At 47.2% G+C, this 22,397-nt stretch overlaps 1 protein-coding gene and 1 pseudogene across 1 annotated transcript; both read right to left on the bottom strand.

The window, feature by feature from the left end:
* Positions 1 to 12,160: 12,160 nt before the first annotated feature.
* LOC125524570 (F-box protein At2g02240-like) lies at positions 12,161 to 14,180 on the bottom strand. Its single transcript, XM_048689603.1, has 3 exons — positions 13,356 to 14,180; positions 13,137 to 13,255; positions 12,161 to 12,672 (listed from the first exon to the last, which is right to left on the bottom strand). Exons 1-3 carry the CDS (start codon positions 13,575 to 13,577, stop codon positions 12,270 to 12,272), a joined length of 744 nt encoding a protein of 247 aa, XP_048545560.1. The 5' UTR covers positions 13,578 to 14,180; the 3' UTR covers positions 12,161 to 12,269.
* A 5,919-nt stretch (positions 14,181 to 20,099) lies between these two features.
* LOC125525846 lies at positions 20,100 to 21,480 on the bottom strand (annotated as a pseudogene).
* Positions 21,481 to 22,397: the final 917 nt, after the last annotated feature.

Here is a 22,397-nt window from a genome sequence, read left to right as displayed (position 1 = left end):
AAGGATGGAGCGGACGTTGTATTTGTGTCGTAGCTCCAAGGATAAGGTCGTGGTCGACCTGCATCTCATCGTCCTTGCGAATAAGGATGTAGCGGACGTTGTATTTGTGTCGTAACTCCGAGGATAATGTCGTGGTCGACCTGCACCTCATTGTCCTTGCAGATAAGGATAGAGTGTTTTTGAAACTTAGGCGAGTAATGTACTGCAACTAAGCCCCCGAGTGGGAGGGTTGCTCTCCAGTCAGTAGATTGTTTTAAACTTAGACGAGTACTGGACTGCAGCTAAGCCCCCGAGTGGGAGGGTTGCTCTCCACTCGGTATGATTTTTTAAACTTAGGCGAGTACTGGACTACAGCTAAGCCCCCGAGCGGGAGGCATGCTCACCACTCGGTAGGAGTTTTTAAACTTAGGCGAGTACTGGACTACAGCTAAGCCCCCGAGTGGGAGGGTTGCTCACCACTCGGTAGAATTTTTTGAAACTTAGGCGAGTACTGGACTGCAGCTAAGCCCCCGAGTGGGAGGGTTGCTCTCCACTCGGTAGGATTTTTTAAACTTAGGTGAGTACTGGACTGGAGCTAAGCCCCCGAGTGGGAGGGTTGCTCACCACTCGGTAGGATTTTTGGAAACTTATGCGAGTACTGGACTGCAGCTAAGCCCCTGAGTGGGAGGGTTGCTCACCACTCGGTGGGATTTTTTGAAACTTAGGCGAGTACTGGACTACAGCTAAGCCCCCGAGTGGGAGGGTTGGTCACCACTCGGTAGGATTTTTTGAAACTTAGGCGAGTACAGGACTGCAGGTAAGCCCCCGAGTGGGAGAGTTGCTCACCACTCGGTACAATTTTTTAAACTTAGGCGAATCAGGTTCGCAGCTAAGCCCTCGGAGTGAGAGGATTGTTCCTCACTCGGTGGGATTTTGTTTTTTGAAACTTAGGCGAATAGGATTCGCGGCTAAGCCACCAACTGGAGGATTTTTAACACATGTATTAATTAATAACAATCATTTAGGAGACTGCAAAACCATGTCTTTGATAAACAAACTAAAAGGTACTTCTTATTACATCTCGACAGTTTGAATGCTTAAGTGTTAAAATGGTGGAGAAGCTCTGCATTCGAGGCACACGGCTCGTCTTTCTTGTGTTCCACATTCTACAGTTGATATGCACCGTTGTGGAGCACTTTGGTGATGACGAAGGGGCCCTCCCACGCGGGGGCAAGCTTGTGTGGACGTTGCTGATCCACTCGGAGAATCAGGTCCCCCTCCTAAAATGCTCGGCCTCTTACGTTCCTGGCATGAAATCACCAAAGGTCTTGCTGGTAGATGGTCGACCTGATCAGGGACATCTCTCTTTCTTCTTCTAAAAGATCATCAGCATCTTGACGGGCTTGTTGTGCTTCTGCCTCTGAGAAGAGCTCCACTCGCGGGGCATTATGGAGTAAATCAGTCGGCAGCACGACCTTGGCTCCATAAACCAGGAAGAAGGGAGTCCGGCCAGACGACCGATTTGGTGTTGTCCTCAAGCCCCACAGTACTGATGGTAACTCATCTACCCAGGCGCCAACTGCATGCTTGAGGTCTCTCATTAATTTGGGCTTCAACCCTTGGAGGATCAAACCATTTGCGCTTTTTGCTTGTCCATTCAACGGTGGGTGAGCGACTGAAGCATAGTCGACCCGAGTGCCTTGTGAAGCACAGAAAGCTCTAAACTCATCTGAATCAAAGTTTCAACCATTGTCCGTGATGATGCTATGTGGGACTCCAAATCTGAATGTCAACCCCCTGATGAAGCTGACGGCAGTGCCTGAATCGAGGTTCTTGATGGGTTTGGATTCAATCCATTTAGTGAACTTGTCGACTGCAACAAGCAGGTGAGTGAAACCACTTCTGCCGGTTCTCAAGGGTCCAACCATATCCAACCCCCAAACGGCAAATGGCCAGACGAGTGGAATGGTCTTCAAGGCTGAAGCGGGTTTGTGAGACATGTTGGAGTAGAACTGGCAACCTTCACATTTGTCGACTATTTCCTTTGCCATTTCATTTGCTCGCGGCCAGCAAAATGCAGCTCGGTATGCTTAGGCCACGATTGTCCATGAGGACCCATGGTGACCACAGGTCCCCGAGTGGATACCATTGAGAATCATTGCACCTTCTTCTGGGTAATGCATCGCTGAGCAGCTCCAGTCACACTTTCCCTATATAGTCGACCGCTTATCACGGTGAAGGCTTTAGATCGACGGACAATCTGTCGCGCTTCATCTTCGTCTTCTGATAGTTCTTTCCTGAGAATATATGCGATATACGACACAGTCCAGTCAGGAATGACTACCAAAACTTCCATGACTAGGTCAACCACGGCTGGGATTTCAACTTCAGTCGGATCAGTGGAACTCTTAGGTTGCGGGGGCTCTTCCATGAAGGGATCCTCTTGAACTGATGGTGTGTGAAGATGTTCCAAAAACACATTGCTGGGAATGGGCTCTCGCTTGGAACCTATCTTTGCCAGGTCATCTTCTGCCTGGTTCTTCAGTCGGGGAATGTGGTGGAGCTCTAGACCCTCAAACTTCTTTTCCAATTTTATTACTGCATTGCAATAACTAGTCATAGCTGGACTTCTGACATCCCACTCTTTCATCACTTGATTGACCACCAAATCTGAGTCACCGTAGACCATTAGGCGACGGACGCCGAGTGAAATGGCCATTCGCAACCCGTACAGAAGTGCTTCATATTCAGCTTCATTGTTGGAGGAATCAAAGTGAATCTGAAGGGCATAACTGAGTTTTCACCTCGCAGAATACCAAAACTACTCTAGCACCAAAACCATTCAGCATCTTGGATCCATCAAAAAACATAGTCCAATGTTCGGACTGAACCTGAGTCGGTTGCTGCTATTCAATCCACTTGACGAGGAAATCTGCTATTGCTTGGGACTTGATTGCTTTCTTTGCCTCAAACTTGATATCTAATAGAAGGAGTTCAATCGCCCACTTTGCCACTCGACCAGTTGCATCTCTATTGTTCAGAATTTCTAACAATGGAGCATCGCTGACGACTGTGATGGAGTGATCTGAGAACTAATGTGCCACTTTCTTCGAAGTCAAGTAAATTCCATAGACAAGCTTCTGATAACGCGGATACCTCTGCTTGGACGGAGTTAAGACCTCAGAAATATAATACAATGGGCGTTGAACTTATAGCCTTTATCTACTTCTTCTCGCTCGACCGTGAGTATTGTACTGACAACTTGTCCAGTGCCTGCAATATAAAGCAGTAAATGCCCTTTGCTGATTGGAGCAGCAAGCACCGGCTGGGTGGAAAGCGGGGGTTTGAGCTCTGCAAACGTTGCGTCGGCTTCAGGAGTCCACTCGAATTTATCAGATTTCTTCATCAATCGGCAAAGTGGTAATGCCTTTTCACCGAGACGAGGGGTGAACCGACTCAAAGCGGCCAAACAACCAGTAAGCTTCTGGACATTGTGCATGTGCACAGGGAGTTTCATTCAGAATATTACACCAACTTTCTCTGGATTTGCATCGATACCTCGTTCGGAAACAAGAAAACCGAGTAACTTTCCACCTGGAACTCCAAATGTACACTTCGCCAGGTTAAGCTTGATATCATACCTTCTCAGATTGGCAAAGGTTTCAACGAGGTCAGTCAGCAGGTCGGAACCTTTTCGCGACTTAACCACAATGTCATCCATGTATGCTTCACATTCCGACTGATTTGAGTGAGCAGGCACTTCTGTATCATACGCATGAATGTGGCGCCAGCATTCTTGAGACCAAATGGCATGGTAACATAGCAAAGGCACCCGAATGGGGTGATGAATGCTGTTTTTGTTTCATCGAATCCATACAGTCGGATCTGATGATATCCGGAATATGCGTCCAGAAAAGACAATCGCTCACATCCCACAGTCGAGTCTACTATTTGATCGATGCGAGGGAGAGGGAAGTGATCTTTCGGGCAGGCCTGATTGATATGCTTGAAGTCAATACACGTACAGAGTGAATCATCCTTCTTGGGAACCATGACTACATTGGCGAGCCACTCGGAGTGGTAAATCTCTCGGATGAACTCGGCTGCCAGAAGCCGAGCCACTTCCTCACCAATTGCCTTCCTTTTCTCCTCGGCGGACCGTCGGAGGTGCTCTTTGACAGGTCTTGCTTTTGGGTTGACTCGCAAACGGTGATGAGTCAGTCCCCTGGGCACACTTGGCATGTCAGAAGGTTTCCATGCGAAGATGTCACAGTTCTCACGGAGGAACTGGATGAGCGCTTCTTCCTATTTGTTGTCGAGTGTTGTTGATATATGAGTCGGAGCAGCATTGGGATCAGTCGGGTGAATATGAACTGGTTTCATTTCACCAGACGCCTTAAATGCAGACTCTGAAGCAGGCTTCTTAGTGCTCAACAAATCACTCGGATCTGCTATCTTCTTGTATTCCTCCATTTCTATTGCTGCCATCTGTTCATCGGCAATCTTCGAGCCCTTCTGAAAGCACTCTTCTGCTCGCTGCCGATTACCAGTGACTGTAATCACGCCCCTAGGGCCAGGCTTCTTGAGCTTGAGATACACATAACACGATCGAGCCATGAAACGGGCATACGCAGTTCTGCCAGGATAGCATGATAGGCACTGTGAAAATCCACGACTTCAAATGTCAACTTTTCCTTCTGGTAATTCTTGGAATCACCAAAAGCAACGTCAAGAGTGATCTGGCTGAGTGAGTCATCTTTCTTTCCTGGTATAACTCCGTGGAACCGCATGTTACTATCACTGAGTTTGGACATCGGAATGCCATCCCTCGGAGGGTCTCAGCATACAAAATGTTCAATCCGCTGCCACCATCCATCAAAACTTTGGTCAGTCATGTTTCCTTTGTATTTTCCTTAGGTTTTCCTTTGGATTTTCCTTGGGTTGCGACTGCAACCTCTCCAGGCACCGCAGGTTCTGCTTTACGCTTCTGCTTCCGATTGAAATTACCTCCTCCAGTGTCCTAGCCGACTGGTTTGCTTTTTCCACTGCGGAGTGGGTCTTCTTCTTCGCCATTGGCGTACTGAGTGGCTATCTCCATCATCCGAGTCAACGACATGTCTCCTGTCCGACCGAATTTCAGGTTGAGCTCCCGGTATCGGCCACCCTCCTTAAAGGCGCAAACTCTTGATGGTGAGACACATTCTTCACAGTGTGGTGTAAAGTGGTCCGCCTCTGGATGTAATCCCTCAAAATTTCATTCGGTTTTTGCACGCAATGTTGCAATTCTGTCAATCCTGCTGGCCGTTTGCACGTGCCATTAAACGTTCTGACAAACAGTCGGGCCAACTCTTCCCAGCTGAAAATACTGCCTGGAGCCAACTGATTCAACCAAGCTTTAGCTAACCCTTCAAGCATCAGGGGGAGATGCTTCCTGGCAACTTCGTCATTTCCTCCACCAATCTGCACAGCCACTCAGTAGTCTTCAAGCCAGGTGTCTGGCTTTGATTCTCTAGTGAACTTACTGACCCCAGTCACCAACCTGAAGTTGGGAGGGATCTCTGTAGCCCTGATGGCTCTACTAAAACACTCGGGACCAGAAACATGCACCCTGCTTCCAGTCTAGCGATCTCTGTCTTGCCCTTCTCTATGTGCACGATTCCTGTCCACCAAACCTTGCACCAAAATGGACCTTGCGTCAAACCCTGGCTCTCTTGGGTCGACTAGCCTCCTCCGCTCCTCAATGTGCAGGCGCCTATCATCATAATGCCAGGGCACGTATGATTCGCCCCTCGAAGGGGGTGTAGGCACTCGACGGCGGTCATCACGGTAGAGCCGATGATCTTGCTGCTCATGGTTCCGACCCAAATATAGCCCTTGACGATGCCCACGTCCCTCACGCCGTGGAGGCGATCTTGGGCTGTGAGCCGACTAAACAGTATCTGCCACCACAGATATGCTATGGATTCTGTTGCGTGACTGAGAAACTGCAGTGTTCTGCTCTCCTGCTGCTCGGAGCAGCGCTCTGATCTGCATCACATCTCTACCAGCTTTCGACTGGGATGGCTGAATGGATTCTGCTATACGGGTGGAAATAGTTGATGCTGTCGTCAACTGGACTCGGGGATCTGTCGCCGAGCACGGTCGTCGAATGCACGTTGAAGGTTCTCCAGTCGGGTGCGCTCAGCCAAAGTGGCCAAACGCGCCGCCTCTAAGGCCCGAGCCTCAGAGGACTCGCTGACAACGGGCGTGTGGAGGGCCTCCACATTGCGGCGGTGAAGTTCCTCCCTCCGCTGAGAAGAGAGAGTTTCGGGGTGGTATTCTTCATGAACGTGTGACGGATCGCCGCGGCCGTCATTGCCGCCACTGCGACGCATGCCAGGCGGACTACGAGGTGTGTCGACCATCAGGACTTCTGCCGCGGGGTCGATGCTGTCGTACTGGGACAGGGTCTCGACGGAGCCAGTCGATAGGTCGAACAGGCCATAGATAGATTCGTCGGGCTTGATTGCCGCAACTTGAGGGGTGGCCGACTGACGCGCCACCGCGTGCTTCACCCACCGCTGAAGCCGTGACCGACCAGATTGTAGCGGGGAGCGAAGATGCTGCGGGGGCCGACCGATACTGAGTCGACGGCTGCCGTAGAAGGACGTCGCGAACGCACGTGCAAAATTGTGTCGCCCCGCGGATGGGGAGCGCCTCGACGTCGAGAGGGGCTTCCTGAAGCCAAGTGGAGTCGTCGGCGATGAAGACGAGTGCGCCGAGATGGATCTCGCGGCCCTCAGCCAAACCTCTGCCGAAAACCATGATGAAAAGACTCGGAGAAATCGCAACCTCACCGGAAAGTCTCTAAGACACCTGCCCCATGGTAGGCGCCAACTGTCGTGGTTCTAAGTCTAACAATAAAGTAGGGGGGTAGGAATGTAGAGGCAAGATCCTAGCTACGGTGAGATTGTGCACACAAGATGTACGAGTTCCGGAACTTCACAGTGGAAGTAACAACCCTATGTCTCGGTGCCCGGAGGCTCGGTCGATTGTGCGTGAAGTTACAGGGGGTGCGAACCCTTGTGCTAGAGGAGGGATTGGCTTATATAGAGTGCGCCAGGACCCCAGCCATCCCATGTTACACAGGGTTCAATGTACATAAAGGTGAGGCGTTACTGGTAACGCCAGTAATTAAGTCATATAACTGATCATAAATGCTGCAGAGTGAATGCCTGGCCGTTGCTTATTCAGGGTGACTTTGCACCTTCTACACTCCGGGTGGTTCTTGTACGGTCGAGTGATGATATACCAGCCAAATGGAATTGGGATATCCGAGAGCAGACATTGGTCGAGTGTTCATGTATTGAGGTGATTCCAGTCGGTAGAAACTGTTGTCATTTGATTAGCTTTGACTATAGGGCAGTGTCCTTGGGAGGGGTGCCTAGATCATGTCTATTGCCCTATCCTAAGTACACGACGCCGTCAGATGGCTCACCCCCACAAGGTGGTGCCGGTGACAAGACAGTGCGGACGATCGACGATGGTTACGACGGAGACGGGAAGGCACTAAATAAACCACACCTACATATGCAAACTAAGAGTTATTTTGAGCTCAAATTGCATATAAATCAAATAAACTACCACATATAATTCCTCCCAAATTACTAAAATACACAAATTAATAACTATATAAAGCATTGCAAAAGCTAATCTAGCAATGAGAGATGAAAGGACAAAGTTGCTTACCTTTGTGATCACTATAATGGATGGGGACCTTCAAATCTTGACAAAGTTTGAGAAAAATGTGAGATGAGCTCGAGGTAGAGGGGAAGAACAAAGAGGAGAGGGGAAAGGGGAAAACACAGAGAAAGGGAGATCGCGGGTGGACGAAGGGTTGATATAGGAAGACCTTTAGCACCGGTTTGTGCCACGAACCGGTACTAAAGGTGATGGAGGGGCCCCAGACTGACAACATCTTTCCACCACTCTCTACCACTCTCTTTAGTACCGGTTCGTGGCACGAACCGGTGCTAAAGATTCACCACAAACCGGTACTAATGGAAGCGACCCAGCTAGCCGTTGGAACCGGCACTAATGGTCATATTAGTGCCGGCTCAGTTACAAACCGGGACTAATGAGCTGAACACTTGACCCTTTTTCTACTAGTGTTAAGCTTCAGTTACACAGCCCAAAAAAAGTGCTAGGCTTTGAAAATTTGCCTTTCAAATTTTGAATACACACTCTTCAAATCCTGCACCCGCCTCTGCCCATTAAAAGCCATCAATAAGCCTTTTCCTAGTAATGGAGAGATGAAACAACCACCTGGCTCTTCCCTAGTACTCCCTCCTTAGTGATCAAAACGCTCTAATATTTCTTTACGGAAGGAGTACAAGACTACACAACATTCTTATTGGTGTCATCACCCCGCTGCCCCGTCTCCCGAAGCGGGCTGACCCCTGGTTGAAGCGACGGATGGTAAATCTCCAAATCATTGTCAATGGGGACGACACCGTTTTTCTCTATTGCATTATTCACAAGCTCAGCAATCATGTTTCCGTAGCGTACATCCTACGTGTGAGTGATATGACGTGGGTGTTCATTGAAACAGGTCCAAAATACTTTGCGAGCAACAACTCCCATTTCAGCATTGCATATCACAACGACAAGATGCTACTATGCGTGGATGTGCACCACAGGTATATCACGCTGGATGATAACGGCGGTGGCGACCACAAAACACCAAGTACATGTGTCATTGCTAAGTCTTGCAGTCTTGCGGTCAGTGTTGTAGGTACCTGGTTGAACAAGACAGGTACTGTTATAGGAGTAACACAGGCAATGACCATGCACATGATTGTAATCGCTAGTAGAAAAAGGGTCTTTTGTCCCGATTCTGAAACCGGGATTAAAGGGTCCACGTGGCTGCTGCCTGGAGGTCCATCTTTAGTCCCAGTTGATACTAAAGGATCTGCCTGAAGGTCCACCTTTAGTCCCGGTTGGTACTGAAGGATTTATTTTTTTAAAAATCTGATTTTCAAATTTCTGAATTATTTTAACCACTAATCTCTAATCACCCCTCATCATTCCAAATCATCTAACTTCCCGGACGGTCACCCATCCTCCCACTCCCCCAGCCTGAGCATGCTTAACTTCCGGGTTCTATTCTCCCTCGTTTCCAAGTCTGCACTTGTTATTTTCCTGACAATAGTAAGATGTCAATCGTATTAACCCTCAGGAGTTTAACTTGAGCATGAAGTCACACATTTCACTGTTTTGAGTTTGAAACTATTGTTCTAAAAAACAATAATTATTTAGTAACACTAAAATTCTTGAATAAGTAGTTTGACCATTGTTTGACCACAGTTTGACCAAAATTCAAAAAAACTGAAATAATTATTTAGTAACAATAATATTCTTGAATAATTATTTAGTAACACTAATACTTCTTGAATAAGTAGTTTGACCATACTTTGACTAGATTTAACGAAAACTTTAAAAAACAGAAATTTGAGCATAACTTTTTTTCCATTTGGAATTTGAGAATTCTGCAAATTTGCAAACAGGCCATAGGCAGTCAAAATCGGATGCGGATTTTCGTGCTGAATATTTTGATATATTATACGTTTTTTCTAACATCATGTGCAAAAGTTATAGTCATTTTACATTTTCCCTACACTTTTTGCAAAACATGTCCAAATTTAAGTTTTTAAATTTTCCTAACGAATAGATGTAGTAACATAACTACATCGCGAAGGATTTTAACTTTCGAAGTTTTTATCATTTTCTTTTGCTTTTTACAAAACTGAAAAGGCGATACAAGCTAGGGTAGGATTTGAAAATTGCACCATTAGTACTGGTTCGTGGCACCAACCCGTACTAAAGGTTAGACCTTTAGTACCGGTTCGTGCCACGAACCGGTAGTAATGCCTCAACCCCATTAGTACCGGTTCGTGCCACGAACCGGTACTAATGGGCATCGCACCCTTTAGTCCCGGTTCGTGGCACTAACCGGAACTAAAGGTCTCATTTGAACCAGGAGTAATGCCTGTACGGTGCCCTTGCCGCTCGAACCGAGACTAATGCTCACATTAGTTCCGGTTTGTAATGCAACTGGTACTAATGCTCTTTTCTGGCCGAATCAAAGCCCTGTTTTCTACTAGTGAATGATGACATGATGCAGTGGGCAGCGAGGGATGCCACACAACCAAGGTTTTGGTTACCGAATGGGGCATTTTTACCGAGGGGGACCGGTAAACGTGGTTACCACGGTTACCACAAAATTTTGAGCAAATTTTGAACGAAAATTATAATTCAATTTTGGATTCAAATCCTTTCAAAATAGATATAGATAGCACTTGAACTTATATTTATCATAAAAGAGGTACTAGCTTAGTGGTGCCTATGCGAGTGTTGTGAGGTGCTGCCATACTTTACTATACATTGAGCGTTTGAATTCAACAAATTCAAAAACTTCGATTTCTTTTTCTTGAAATGACCATTCACCAAGGTGGCCCGAAATATGTGGTAACCATGGTAAATCTTGAAATTTTGAGTGGTAACCAAAACCCTGCACACAACTCGACATGGATGGCAGTTGCGCCACTTCGTTTTCAGGTGCGTCTCGTTCAGGTACAACATTATTGTCGGTGAGGCCATGTCATCACTCGAATCCAAGAAATCAGCAAAAGGCTGGAGGCTCCAAAGAAGAAGCAAACAGTTTGTCCTAAAGGTTAACATTATTTTCATATTTGAGAATAATTAAATGATTCAAAGATTGTGATTGTTTACTCGGTCATAGTATCCACATTTTGTTACTTTCATGTACATTTTCTACCCCCTGATGTTTCATTTGCATGCATGAAAGTTCAGTAACGAAGCACCTTATCTTTGATCTAAAGAAGCTTTGTAATGCGAGTACCATGTTGTGCTGGCTAAACCACATGGATCAGATCTCTTCATTCACCTCACGAAGGATCGATATATAATACAAGGAGGGTAATATTCCCCTCCTCATTAACTGTTTCTTCTTACAATATTGAATAAACAAAAAGGATTCATCTATCTGAATGAAATCTAAGATAGCACATTAGTTTAGAGCTCTTTTATGGTACCCTGGAATGAATATTGGCCGTTCATTCCTGATGATCCAACGCCTTAAAGGGATGTATACTGCTTGGATCGGGTTAGCAGTACAGCGTGCACTGCTTGTTTAACGTGAGCAGTATACAAGATTTGAGGGCAATTTGGGAAGATATTTTCAGCTCGTCAGATGGATTGATGCGACCCACTCGTTCTCTTTCTCATCTGTTCTGTCGCCGCCCGCATGAATCTCCGCATGCCCATGTCCCGTCCCTTCCTCGATCAGCCCGTGCTCGGTGGCTTGGAGCAGGTTTCACCTGACGTCCCCTACCCGTCCTGCTCTTCGTCGCCAGGCCGTATGTGAGGCGCTGGCTTAGACTGCTCATCGCGGCCTGACTCATGACGGTGGTGGCAAAAACACCGGACGCCGCTGACGAGCTCGCCGCCGTCGAAATTAAAGAAGGCCATGCCATACAGAAATACATCATCCCCCGCCACAGCTCCCAGGCAGCAATACGTAGGCGACAGGTGCTCACGGATAGTTTAGTAATTGGTATTCACCTTCGTATAGTTGTCCATGTCCAACACAAATTCAGGTTTTAAGTTGTAAAGTATATATTAGTTCAGTCTGTTGGCAATCGCAGTGATGCTCGGTTATTTCCAAGGAGCGGCAGTTAGCAGTAGCACTTGCAAGAAATTTTTAAGGCCACTCAGTTTCTACGATGAAATCATACCACATATACGGATATACCCAATCATGGATAACTGAACTTCTAATCCATAAGAAGGTAGCAGATGTTCGAGGCCTGCCGCAAGGTCACCGATGTGCGAGCCTGCAAGGTTTACTAGAGGAGCATGGCGATTGGACGGAGCCAACTAACGCAGTGGCAGCGGCAAGAGGGACCGAGGGGAGTTGAACAGCCGGCTGGGTCTGTGGGAACGGCGCATTGGGATTGAGGTGAACCGTGGCTGCTTGGGGCCGCGGTGTGTGGGGGAGGCGGAGTTTTAATGTGAAAACTTAGGGTCTAAATTACCCTCAAGAAATCAACGGTGAGATTAGATATATACTGCTCCCCTTCTCCTAGCAGTATAGGGTACCATAAAAAAGCTCGTAGTTTAATAACATGATGAACAAATATGCCTCCTTAATTAGTTTCCCCTGTGCACTCGACAACTCTGCGGGATGCGTTCGGCTGATCCCAAAAGCTCATTCCCTTAATTAGACTGATCTAATTCTTACACCTGATCTCGATGCCCTGCAAGATGAGACCGCTCTTACAGTACAAAGATTCAGTCTCTGACAGGCCAAAGGACACGTCGCCATCTTCACCCGCCTCACAAACAAACTCACCCAACTCCAGCTCCATCCAACCATCGACCCTTTGATGAGGGAGCGCTACGTCCTCGGGATGGATCATGTGCGGGTCACGTTGGAGGCAGACCTTGGACGCAAGAATGCTTCCTCCAACGCTCACCGATGCATTGACCGGAAAGTTGAGCCCGTCGGGCTCCTCTGCTAGCTTGTACACGATGTAAACGGCGTAAGTTGAGCCTTGGGACAGCATCTTGCTGTGTATCTTGCCGCGGATTTCCAACCAACAAACCCAGATGAGTTCAGCACTGTCGGAGAACCTGGATTCAAAAATTGGGTTAGGATCCGTAACAAAGATGAAAACGAAAACCAAACAGCTGCATAACTTTGAAGAAAACCATCTAGCATCGATCACGCGCGACCGAGTACTCAAAGAACAAACTAAGTTGCAAATTGACTTTGGTGATCAACATAACCAACTGCTAATTAATTTCGTGATGACTCCTGCTGGTGACTATTCTGTGTATTGGCTCACATTGTACACCATGGTACGTTCATATATGTCGTCAGAACTCAGAATTCAGAACTCAGGACCTTCAACCCGACTGAAATTGGACGAGTAACACCACAGGTCCACAACGAAAGTACGTACGCAACAAAAGTTTCAAAATGATGGATTTCAACTGCAATCAGATGACAACGAATGCAGGTAGCATCATTGATTCTGCAACACAAGCTAGCAGGGGAACTGCAAGGGTAAAACAAAAGGGAGGTAGGAAGGAACCTGGAGTCCTCGAGAGGGATCCAGGTCCAGTGTTGCGGTGTGTCGCGCCACGCGATGGACAGCTCCCTCGCCGCCACCATGTAGCACTTGGCGGCGGTCTCCCTGTCCAGCCACATGCTCTGCACCATCGCGAGTTGAATTCATTAGCAATCGAACAAATATAGTCCATGGGTTTGCTATTGGGCTTGGCCCTGTATACGTAGTTACTAAGTTACGTACCATGAGTCCGCCTGGGAGGAGGACGGAGCTGCCGGAGAGGCGGAGGAACAGGTCCTTCTTCCCGCACGCCAGCAGCGCCTCTCCGTCAGCGAGCGGCGGTTGGTCGGCGAGCGGCGGTAGGAAGCAGGCCCAGACGGCGTCCTTGACGAAGAAACTTGCAAGTGTTCGGTCCGCATACATTGACATCAGCCTTATTGGCATGTGAGATCTTCTCCACCGCATGATACTCCTTGAAGTTCATTACACTTGCAGTGAAGAAAAAACCTAAACTACACATAACAAAAAACAAAGCTGGCCCAACCTACACGAATGCAAACCATATTATAGTGTCCATACCAATATGGATTTCCAAAAAAAAGAATTATCACCACGATTGCTCAATCCTGCATTGAAGTAGTAGTCCCAATCTATGATGAGTCCTCTCCTTTATCAAGATTAGAAAGAGGAGTAAATCTGAACGCAAAGTATGGAGAAGACCAACCTATCTAGCTGAAAGAGGAAATTTTCAAAAGGAAGCTTCTCTAACCTGGTGTATGCAATGATGTTACTTTTAAGTGAAGGAAATCCTGGTAGTGATCCCATGCTCAAGAATGATCTTAGTTTTGGACCAACAATCCTACTACCCTTTCTGGGCTCTGTACCACATGATCGTTAGATACAGATGAACATCCATACGTTGCCTATGAGACACCTAACAACTGGTCAAATAACAACTTAAAGTTGGGCGTCTTACTGAACAACCGACTCGTATCCATCCAAGTGAAAGGCAAGGCATGGCCAGAACAACCCTGGAAGCAAAGCAATCAGACGCTTTACAAAGCCGTAAGAAACCTGAAAAGGGGATGTGTACCCATGAACTATTCAGGAATAGAATCTGAAAAAAAAACGAAATCTGATCCATGTATAATATGAGAAAACTAACTATTCTGGCTGCTGTTTGCTCTAGACCGTTCCTTGTAAATAGCCGATATCCTAATTCATCCAAGTATTGTTGGCAAGTGAAAAAAAAAACTAACTAGGTTCTGCAGGAACTATAAATTTCTAGTTCAAAATTTTGTTAGTAGCTTGTAGAGTCACAACCATAAGTAATCTTCTTGTAGGTATATTTAATATATGTACACTACTTAAATATATAATGTCTCTTGCAGGATGCGGAATATTTGAAAAAGAAAATATGAATCAAACATATCTATACCTATACAAGGACGTGCGGATCAGAGTTGCAGGTGAGGGTGGGATTAGTCCGGCAATGCCACCATCCCGCAGATCGCTGGTGCGGCAGGGATGACAGTCTAGCAAGGACATGGCTGACCAGAGTTGCAGGCGAGGGCGGGATCTGTGGCCGATCGGAGTTGCAGGCGAGGTTGGGATCCTTCGTGTGGTCAAAATCCTCCGCGAGGGGTGTTGTCCCAATGGCGTGAGATTTGGTTCATGCTGTTTTTTTCACAGGAAGAGGAAAATATGGTAGAGCAACATTGTGGGTCTTATCTCTTTAGGTTTCTTTTTTATAAGGCTTTATCTCCTACAGCTGTGATAGGCTGCTGGCTTTCAAAGCAATGTACCTTTTAATTCTAAAAAAACGTGAAAGGATGGCTTTCAAAGCAATGTATCTTTTGATACTAAAAAAAACAATGTATGGTTAATCTATACCGTAATAACTCGGTCCCATCAGATTAACGGCTCGTAAAATCTAATTAATGTCGGAATTTTTAGGAAGTCTAGAATTAGTATAGATATAGATAGATAGATAGATAGATAGATGAGTAGTAGTAAGATGTTCATGCCAATTCTTGCATTCGAAAAGCAAACATATCTTCCACGCGCAAGCGAATATATGTCCATACCGGCATCTATTTAATTTGACCGTATAATTAACGCCCACGGTAGAGAACTAACGAACAAAAAAATGGATGTCATGTCTTACAGCTCGGCACATAAATATATCCGCGATCAGTAGTGAGACCTTGATGTCATAGATCGAATGTATCTTGCATATTTGCACCTATAAAAAATGACCCTTAAATTGCCCTCTCTATGGGCTAGGCAGCATATCCACTCGCAATTTTCGGCCCATGGTGTGGACAAAACCCACCACAGACTCAGACCAAAGTAGAGATGCTTGTATACTACTCCCGCCATTCCATAATGCAGTGTGTGTCGATTTTTTGAAAAGTCAAACTTTGCAAATTTTAACCAAGTTTATCAAGAAAACTCTTCAGATATACAATATCAAATATATAAAATATGAAACTACATCTTATGCTGAATCTAATGATACATGTTGGTATTATAGATGTAAATATTTTTCTCCACAAACTTGGTCAAAGTTTATGAAGTTTGACTTTTCAAAAAATCTATATGCACAATATTATGGAGCGGAGGGAGTATATAGTAACTTGTGGTTGTCTAATGGTTTTCTTAACATACAGAACCGTTTACCACTAGTCCAATTTTCTGATCGTTGTATGTTACATCACAAGAAATGTTCATATCTTAATAAGGGCATTATCACAGCTAGACTTCCAAGTATGACAAGAAATGTTCACGGACACTCAAAGCAACAAATTTTATTCAACTCGTGGAAACTAATATACATAGGGCCCGTACGTGGTGTAAAAATACATGCATGCTACCGTAGACCGCAGTACCAATACGCATGCTACCCATGCATCTACTCAGTGCTTAGTGTAGAGCGTGACGTTGGTCCAACGCGACTCCATGCAGCTGGACTGGTCGTGGTGCTGCATGTACACCCCAAACTTGAAGTAGTAGGACTCGCTGGGGGTCACGCTGGTGCCGAACTTGTGCTTGCCGTCGATGTACACGGCCACCGTCGATGCCCGGACGTCGTGCACCACGTTTAGGCGGAACCACCGGTTGTAGATGTCGGGTTCGACCACCGTCCCGCTGTAGAAGCGCAGGACACCATTGTAGACGTGCAACATCAGTATCGTCGAGTGCGCGGCGCCCTCCTGGTTGTGGATCTGCATCACCGATGCGCCGGAGGTCCCCGACGGCACGTAGCCGTAGCCCTCGAACTGCCACACCCCCGACGAGTAGTCGTGGCCCTGACAGATCGAGAACAATCCATTTATATTTCTATGTGCGAGACCATGCAATTCCGATTTGGAGGTAGCGCTGCTATAGATGTTGACGGACAGTGTGCTTACCCGGAGCTTCACTTCGGAGCGAGGGTTGGTGTGGGTGGCGGTGTTGATGGGCTTGTCGTTTCGGTGCACCCAGAACGTCCGCACCCCGTTGCGGTACTGGAACCGCTGGCTCTCCGGCACGTTGGACGGGCTCTGCACCTGGAAGTCGCCATCGGTGAGCTCCACCTTCTCGAAGCCGGCGGTGGGGTTCCGGCTACCGCCGCTGGCTGCCGCGAGGAACGTGCAGCCCATGCCCACGAGAAGCACTAGCCATGGACTTGTGAGGGAGGCCATTGTCGCACTATGCCATGTAAGGAGGAAGTAGCAAGCAAGCTGACTAGCTTGTTCAGATGGATGTGGGAGAAGATCGATCGAGTTGTGAGCTTAAATAGCTAGCACTTGGCCAGTTTAGCGATCGACGTTCAGTTGTTTGACGTGCACCCTATGTATATTATATACTTTCCATGCACTTCCGTACGTAGTAGGCTAACTAATGAACCCCTTTTCTCTTTTGGATTTGTGATTTGATATTCATCAGAGAACACAAGTGTGGAAAGGGAGCAACCACCCTCGGAACGTCAGGAACAGGGCTCATGCGGACAGCGATAGTCGGTTGGCGACAACATCGGTACGTCAGTGCACACCAAACATGCTGCAACATTGTGTCATTGTTGCGCCAATATATTGCGACTCTGTGATAATCTGTGCGCCTCTAATTTTCAATACGATGATTAATTCTTGCTACGATTAACTTGTGCCCTTTTGTAGAAGAGCTCGCACTAGCTAGCTCCACTATAGATCTCAAGTTTGTATACTAGTATAAAATAAAATGATGTCTGTGTCACAGCTAAACTATATTTAAAATTATTGAAGCTAGCCACATGTAGGGTTCATGCGGACAACGATAGTCAGTTGACGAGAGCCTCGGTACGCCAGTGCATACCATGCTAGAGCGTTGTTGGACCAATATATTATGCCTCAGAGATGGTCTGTCTCCCATTTTGAATACCATGGTTATTTTTCGGTACGTTAACTTAGCCCTCTAGAGTATCTACAGCCGGACCTCTTAAACACGTCTCAAACGCTTGGACAAATCGTCCGGTCACTGACCGGTCACAAAAAACAGTCCCAACTGAAGCTCTCAAACCGTGGACAAACACCCGGGCTGACCGGCACCCCTCATATCCAGCCCAAATATAGGGCGGATATGAGGCGGCCCGGGCGAGTACGCCATGTCAGCCCGGCCCACCGCTGGTCCATCCTAACCCCACAAAATCCCCCTCCAGAGCAAACTCTAGCTCACTTCACTCCGCTCCGCTCTGCTCCTCGACGCTCCTTTTTCCCAATCCGTCCAATCCCTAGCGCTGGCGAGCATGTCCAGCACCGGCAACCACTCCGACCGTAGCTCCGGAGACGAGGACGAGCTGGCGCTCGGTATCGCGCTTGAGCGCTCGCGGGTCAATACGGGCGGCAGCTCCAGGACCGGTGCGACGCCTCCTGTCGCCCGTCGCCGTAGCGCCGACGGTGGTGCCAGCCCTTCCCACCCCGCGTGCAGAGCTGCGAGGCTTGCCCAATCTACTCCGCTCGCCTGACGGTCTCCTCCACCTCCGGCCGCTACTCCGCGCGGGCAGCGGTGAGTTCTAGTGCCCGCTCTGCCGGCGCCACGGATGCTGAATCCAGAGTCGGGAGCATGCTCCGTCCACCGTGAGAGGCAGAGGGCAAGGGAGATGGCGGCAGGACTGATGCGGCTGTGCAGTCCGCCCGCCGCCACCGCGTGATGCCGGTGCCCGACGAGGAGGAGCATCTCCTCCAGTGGGTGTACCGTCGGTCACTTACTGGGACGGAGACGGACGCCCGGCGGCCCCGGAGGACCAACGCCAAGCAGCTCCGGGTCGGCATCGAGCAATCCGAGCGGGAGGCAGCGGAGGCGACGAGGGTGGCCAAGCTCAAGTGCTAGCAAGACCGCACCGTCTGGCGCTTGCAAGGCTACATCACCATCTCCCATTCCTCCTCCTCTGACGGGTCCGACTCTGACGGCTCCGACGTCGACCCACCTCCTGCTGTGGATGCCTACAGCAGCGTCGGCGACCGGAAGGCAAAGGGCCAGCGAGGAAGTGATGAAGCTCGCCCTCTCCTTTTATATAATCTAGTTTTAGTATGTAGTTACAATGTGCCGAATCGTTGAACTGTGTGAATTATGCTTTTTTGGTGATCTTTTGGTAATGTTATGTGAATTATGCCTCTTCGGTATCGGTTTATATGTCTGTTTCCTGTCGATTTTGATCTGTTGGTGACCTACATACTATGTTACATGAATTTGTATTTGATATAGGGTGCCGGATATGAGATACGCGAGTGTGGAGGCGCGGATTTAGAGAGTGCCCGGTCAATGCCCATAGATGCGTCCTTAAAGGGTCGGATTTGTAAAGTCCGGCTATAAATGCTCTTAGGGTACACAGATGTATCTTGCTATCGGGAGAGCATCTTGCTCTTAGGATACACAGTATGTTGAGCCTCGGGAGAGCATCTTGCTATCTATCTTGCCGCGGATATACAGCCAGGAAAGTAGTATGAGTTCAGCACTCTCGGAAAACCTAAAGTCGAACACATACATTTAGGATTCTTAACGAAGATGAAGATCAAACAACATCATAATTAAGTTGGATAAAACCCATCTAGCACAGAGGGAACAAAAGTTGCAAAGCTAACTGATGATGGGAACTAACTGCTAATCCCTCCGTTTAACCTAAAACCACCACATTTATTTTCGGAGGGAGTACTTTCTTTCATGATATTTTAATTCCACTTATATATATAAGGTAGTCTTGACTCAGCATGGGTCATGATTAAATATTCTGAGTGTGTACTATTATGGAATTAGATGAGCTAGCTAGCTAGCTAGCACCATTGTTCATAAACGGAACTGGAAGGAAAAGAGTAATTAAGGGAAGGTACCTCCAGTCGGTGAGAGCGCCCCATCCGATGGACGGCTCCCTCGTCGGTCTCCCTGTCCAGCCATATGCTCTGTCTGTGACTAATTGATTAGCCCCAAAACAAAATTTGTTGTTGGGCTGGGCGATCCGCCTAACGCGTATACGTACCACAAGCCCAAAAACAAAACCACCTGGCTCTTTGCTAGTGCTCCGATCTAAACGCTCTTATATTTCTTTTTCGGAGGGAGTACAAGACTACACAACATTCTTATCGATGTCATCACCCTGCTGCCCCGGGTCCCGAAGCGGGATGACCAAGCTCATGAAGTTGTTGCGGCACACTAACAAGACAAGCGTGTGGCTCCTGCCTCCGCTTGTCATCACTCCAATCCAAGAAATCAGCAAAAGGCTGGAGGCTCCAAAGAAGAAGCAAACTTTTTGTCCTAAAGGTTAACATTATTTCCACCTTGGAGAATAATTAAATGATTCAAAGATTGTTTGTCCTAAAGGATCGATTTATAATACAGGGAGGGTAATATTCCCCTCTTTAGTAACTGTTTCTTCTTAGAATATTAAATAAACAAAAAGGATTCATCTATCTGAATGAAATCTAAGATAGCACATTAGTTTAATAGCATGACGAACAAATATGGCTCCTTAATTTCCCCTATGCATTGGTCAACCCTGGATGCGTTCGGTTAACCCCGAAAGTTCATTTCCTTAATTAGATTGATCTAATTCTTATGCCTGATCTCGATGCCCTGCAAGAGGAGACCGCTCTTGCCGTTCAAATATTCAGTCTTTGACAGGCCGAAGGACACATCGCCATCTTCACCAGCCTCACAAACAAACTCACCCAACTCCAGCTCCATCCAACCATCCACCCTTTCATGAGGGAGTGCTACGTCCTCCGGACGGATCATGTGTGGGTTACGTTGGACGCAGACCTTGCATGCAAGAACGCTTCCTCCAACGCTCACCGATGCATTGACTGGAAAGTTCAGCCCGTAGGGCTCCTCTGCTAGCTTGTAAACGGCGTAAGTTGAGCCTTGGGACAACATCTTGCTGTGTATCTTGCCGCGAATTTCCAACCAACAAACCCAAATGAGTTGAGCACTCTCAGAGAACCTGCAGTCGAACATTGTGTTAGGATCCATAACGAAGATGAAAACCAAACAACAGCATAAGTTTGCAGAAAACCATCTAGCATCGTGCGCGACCGAGTACTCAAAGAACAAATTAAGTTGCAAATTGACTTTGGTGATCAACATAACCAACTGCTAATTTCGTCATGACTCCTGTCCTGCTGGTGACGATTCTGGGTATTGGCTCACATTGTACACCATGGTACGTTCATATAGTAGTGTATATGTATGTGGTCAGAATTCAGAACACAGAACCTTCAACCCAACTGAAATTGGACGAGTAACACACCACAAGTCCACAACGAAAGTACGTACGCAACAACAGTTTCAGAATGAGTGATTTCAACTGCAATTAGATGACAAGGAATGCAGGTAGCATCATTGATTCAGCAACACAAGCTAGCAGGGGAACTGCGAGGAAACTTGGAAAAGGAGGAAGGCAAGAAACCTTGAGTCGTGGAGAGGGATCCAGGTCCAGTATTATTGCGGTGTGTCGCGCCACACGATGGACGTACAGCTCCCTCGCCGCCACCATGTAGCACTTGGCGCCGCTCTCCCTGTCCAGCCACATGCTCTGCAGCACCATGGCACCAATTGAATTGATCAGCAATCGAACAAGTTTGGTCCATGGGCTGGCTCTTGGGCTGTATACGTACCGTGAGTCCGCCTGGACGGAGCTGCCGGAGAGGCGGAGGAAGAGGTCCTTCTTCCCGCACGGCAGCAGCGGCTCTCCGTCGGCGAGCGGCGGCAGGAAGCAGGCCCATACGGCGTCCGAGTCGGCGGCAGCGCGGAAGGCCGGGGAGACCGCCGCGGCGCGGCAGGCGTCGTGCGGCGACGTGAGGGAGAGCGCCGCGGACACAAGCTCCTTCGGCAGGCGCACGATCTCGCAGGACTCCATCGGTTCCTCCTCCTCCACGGTTCGACCTACTATAGTGGAAATGCTGCCAAAGGCTTAGCGACGAAGCATTTCATTAATTTGGGGCGAAGAAAGCTAAGCAAGTTTTTCAACAAATGTTGCTCATGGATGCAGGCTCAGATGACTGAAATAAAGTTGAAATTTAAGCCCTGCGAGGCCGGCCCGGCCCAAATCCATCGTGCTTCGGACCTCAACCAACTGCACTAGCCCAACCCACTTTAAAACAATACATTAGTGTTATACTTTTGAAGTTATATGAAAAAATGAATGATTCCTTTAAAAGTGTCAACGCTTTTTTAAAATTACATGAATAAAAAAAGTAATGCATGAACACCACTTTTGCAATTAGATGACCATTTTCAAGGTACCGACACTTTAATAAATTACACAAACATTTTTCTAAAATAAGTTCAGATTTTTAAGAACTTGATTTGAAAAATTATTGGCAAGTATATATTATTTTTTAGAGTTTCCTTAGAAAATAAAATTGTTGTAATTATTAATGGGTCTAGGAGTTGTCAGCCCATTAGAAGGTCTTCATTCTTCAGGTAGAACAACTCCTCCTCGAGCTGCGGGCTCTTTGAAGCTAGAGTGTGAGAAGAAAAAAAATAGATAGAAAAAGGAAGCTCATCTGATTCTTATTGAATATCAAAAGTAAAGGAATTTGGTATTCAACCTAGTTTTGTGCAGATCCAATCTAAAGGAATATGTAGGCGAAGGAGCAGCATAGTTACGTGTCCTCCTCACTTCTTATCTCCTCCTTGATAGATATACGGTACGGGGTCCAAGTAACTTGCAGGGCCAGAAGAAAACAAGAGACAACTCCATTGCAATCGGGCACATACATGATGTTAAATAATCAAAGTCATTTCATCAATCCCTTGTACAAACACATCAGT

Source organism: Triticum urartu, chromosome 7 (assembly GCF_003073215.2).
Source record: "Triticum urartu cultivar G1812 chromosome 7, Tu2.1, whole genome shotgun sequence".
Lineage (NCBI taxonomy): Eukaryota > Viridiplantae > Streptophyta > Magnoliopsida > Poales > Poaceae > Triticum > Triticum urartu.
Note: the sequence above shows the minus strand (reverse complement) of the source record. Positions and strands in the feature narration are given on the sequence as shown.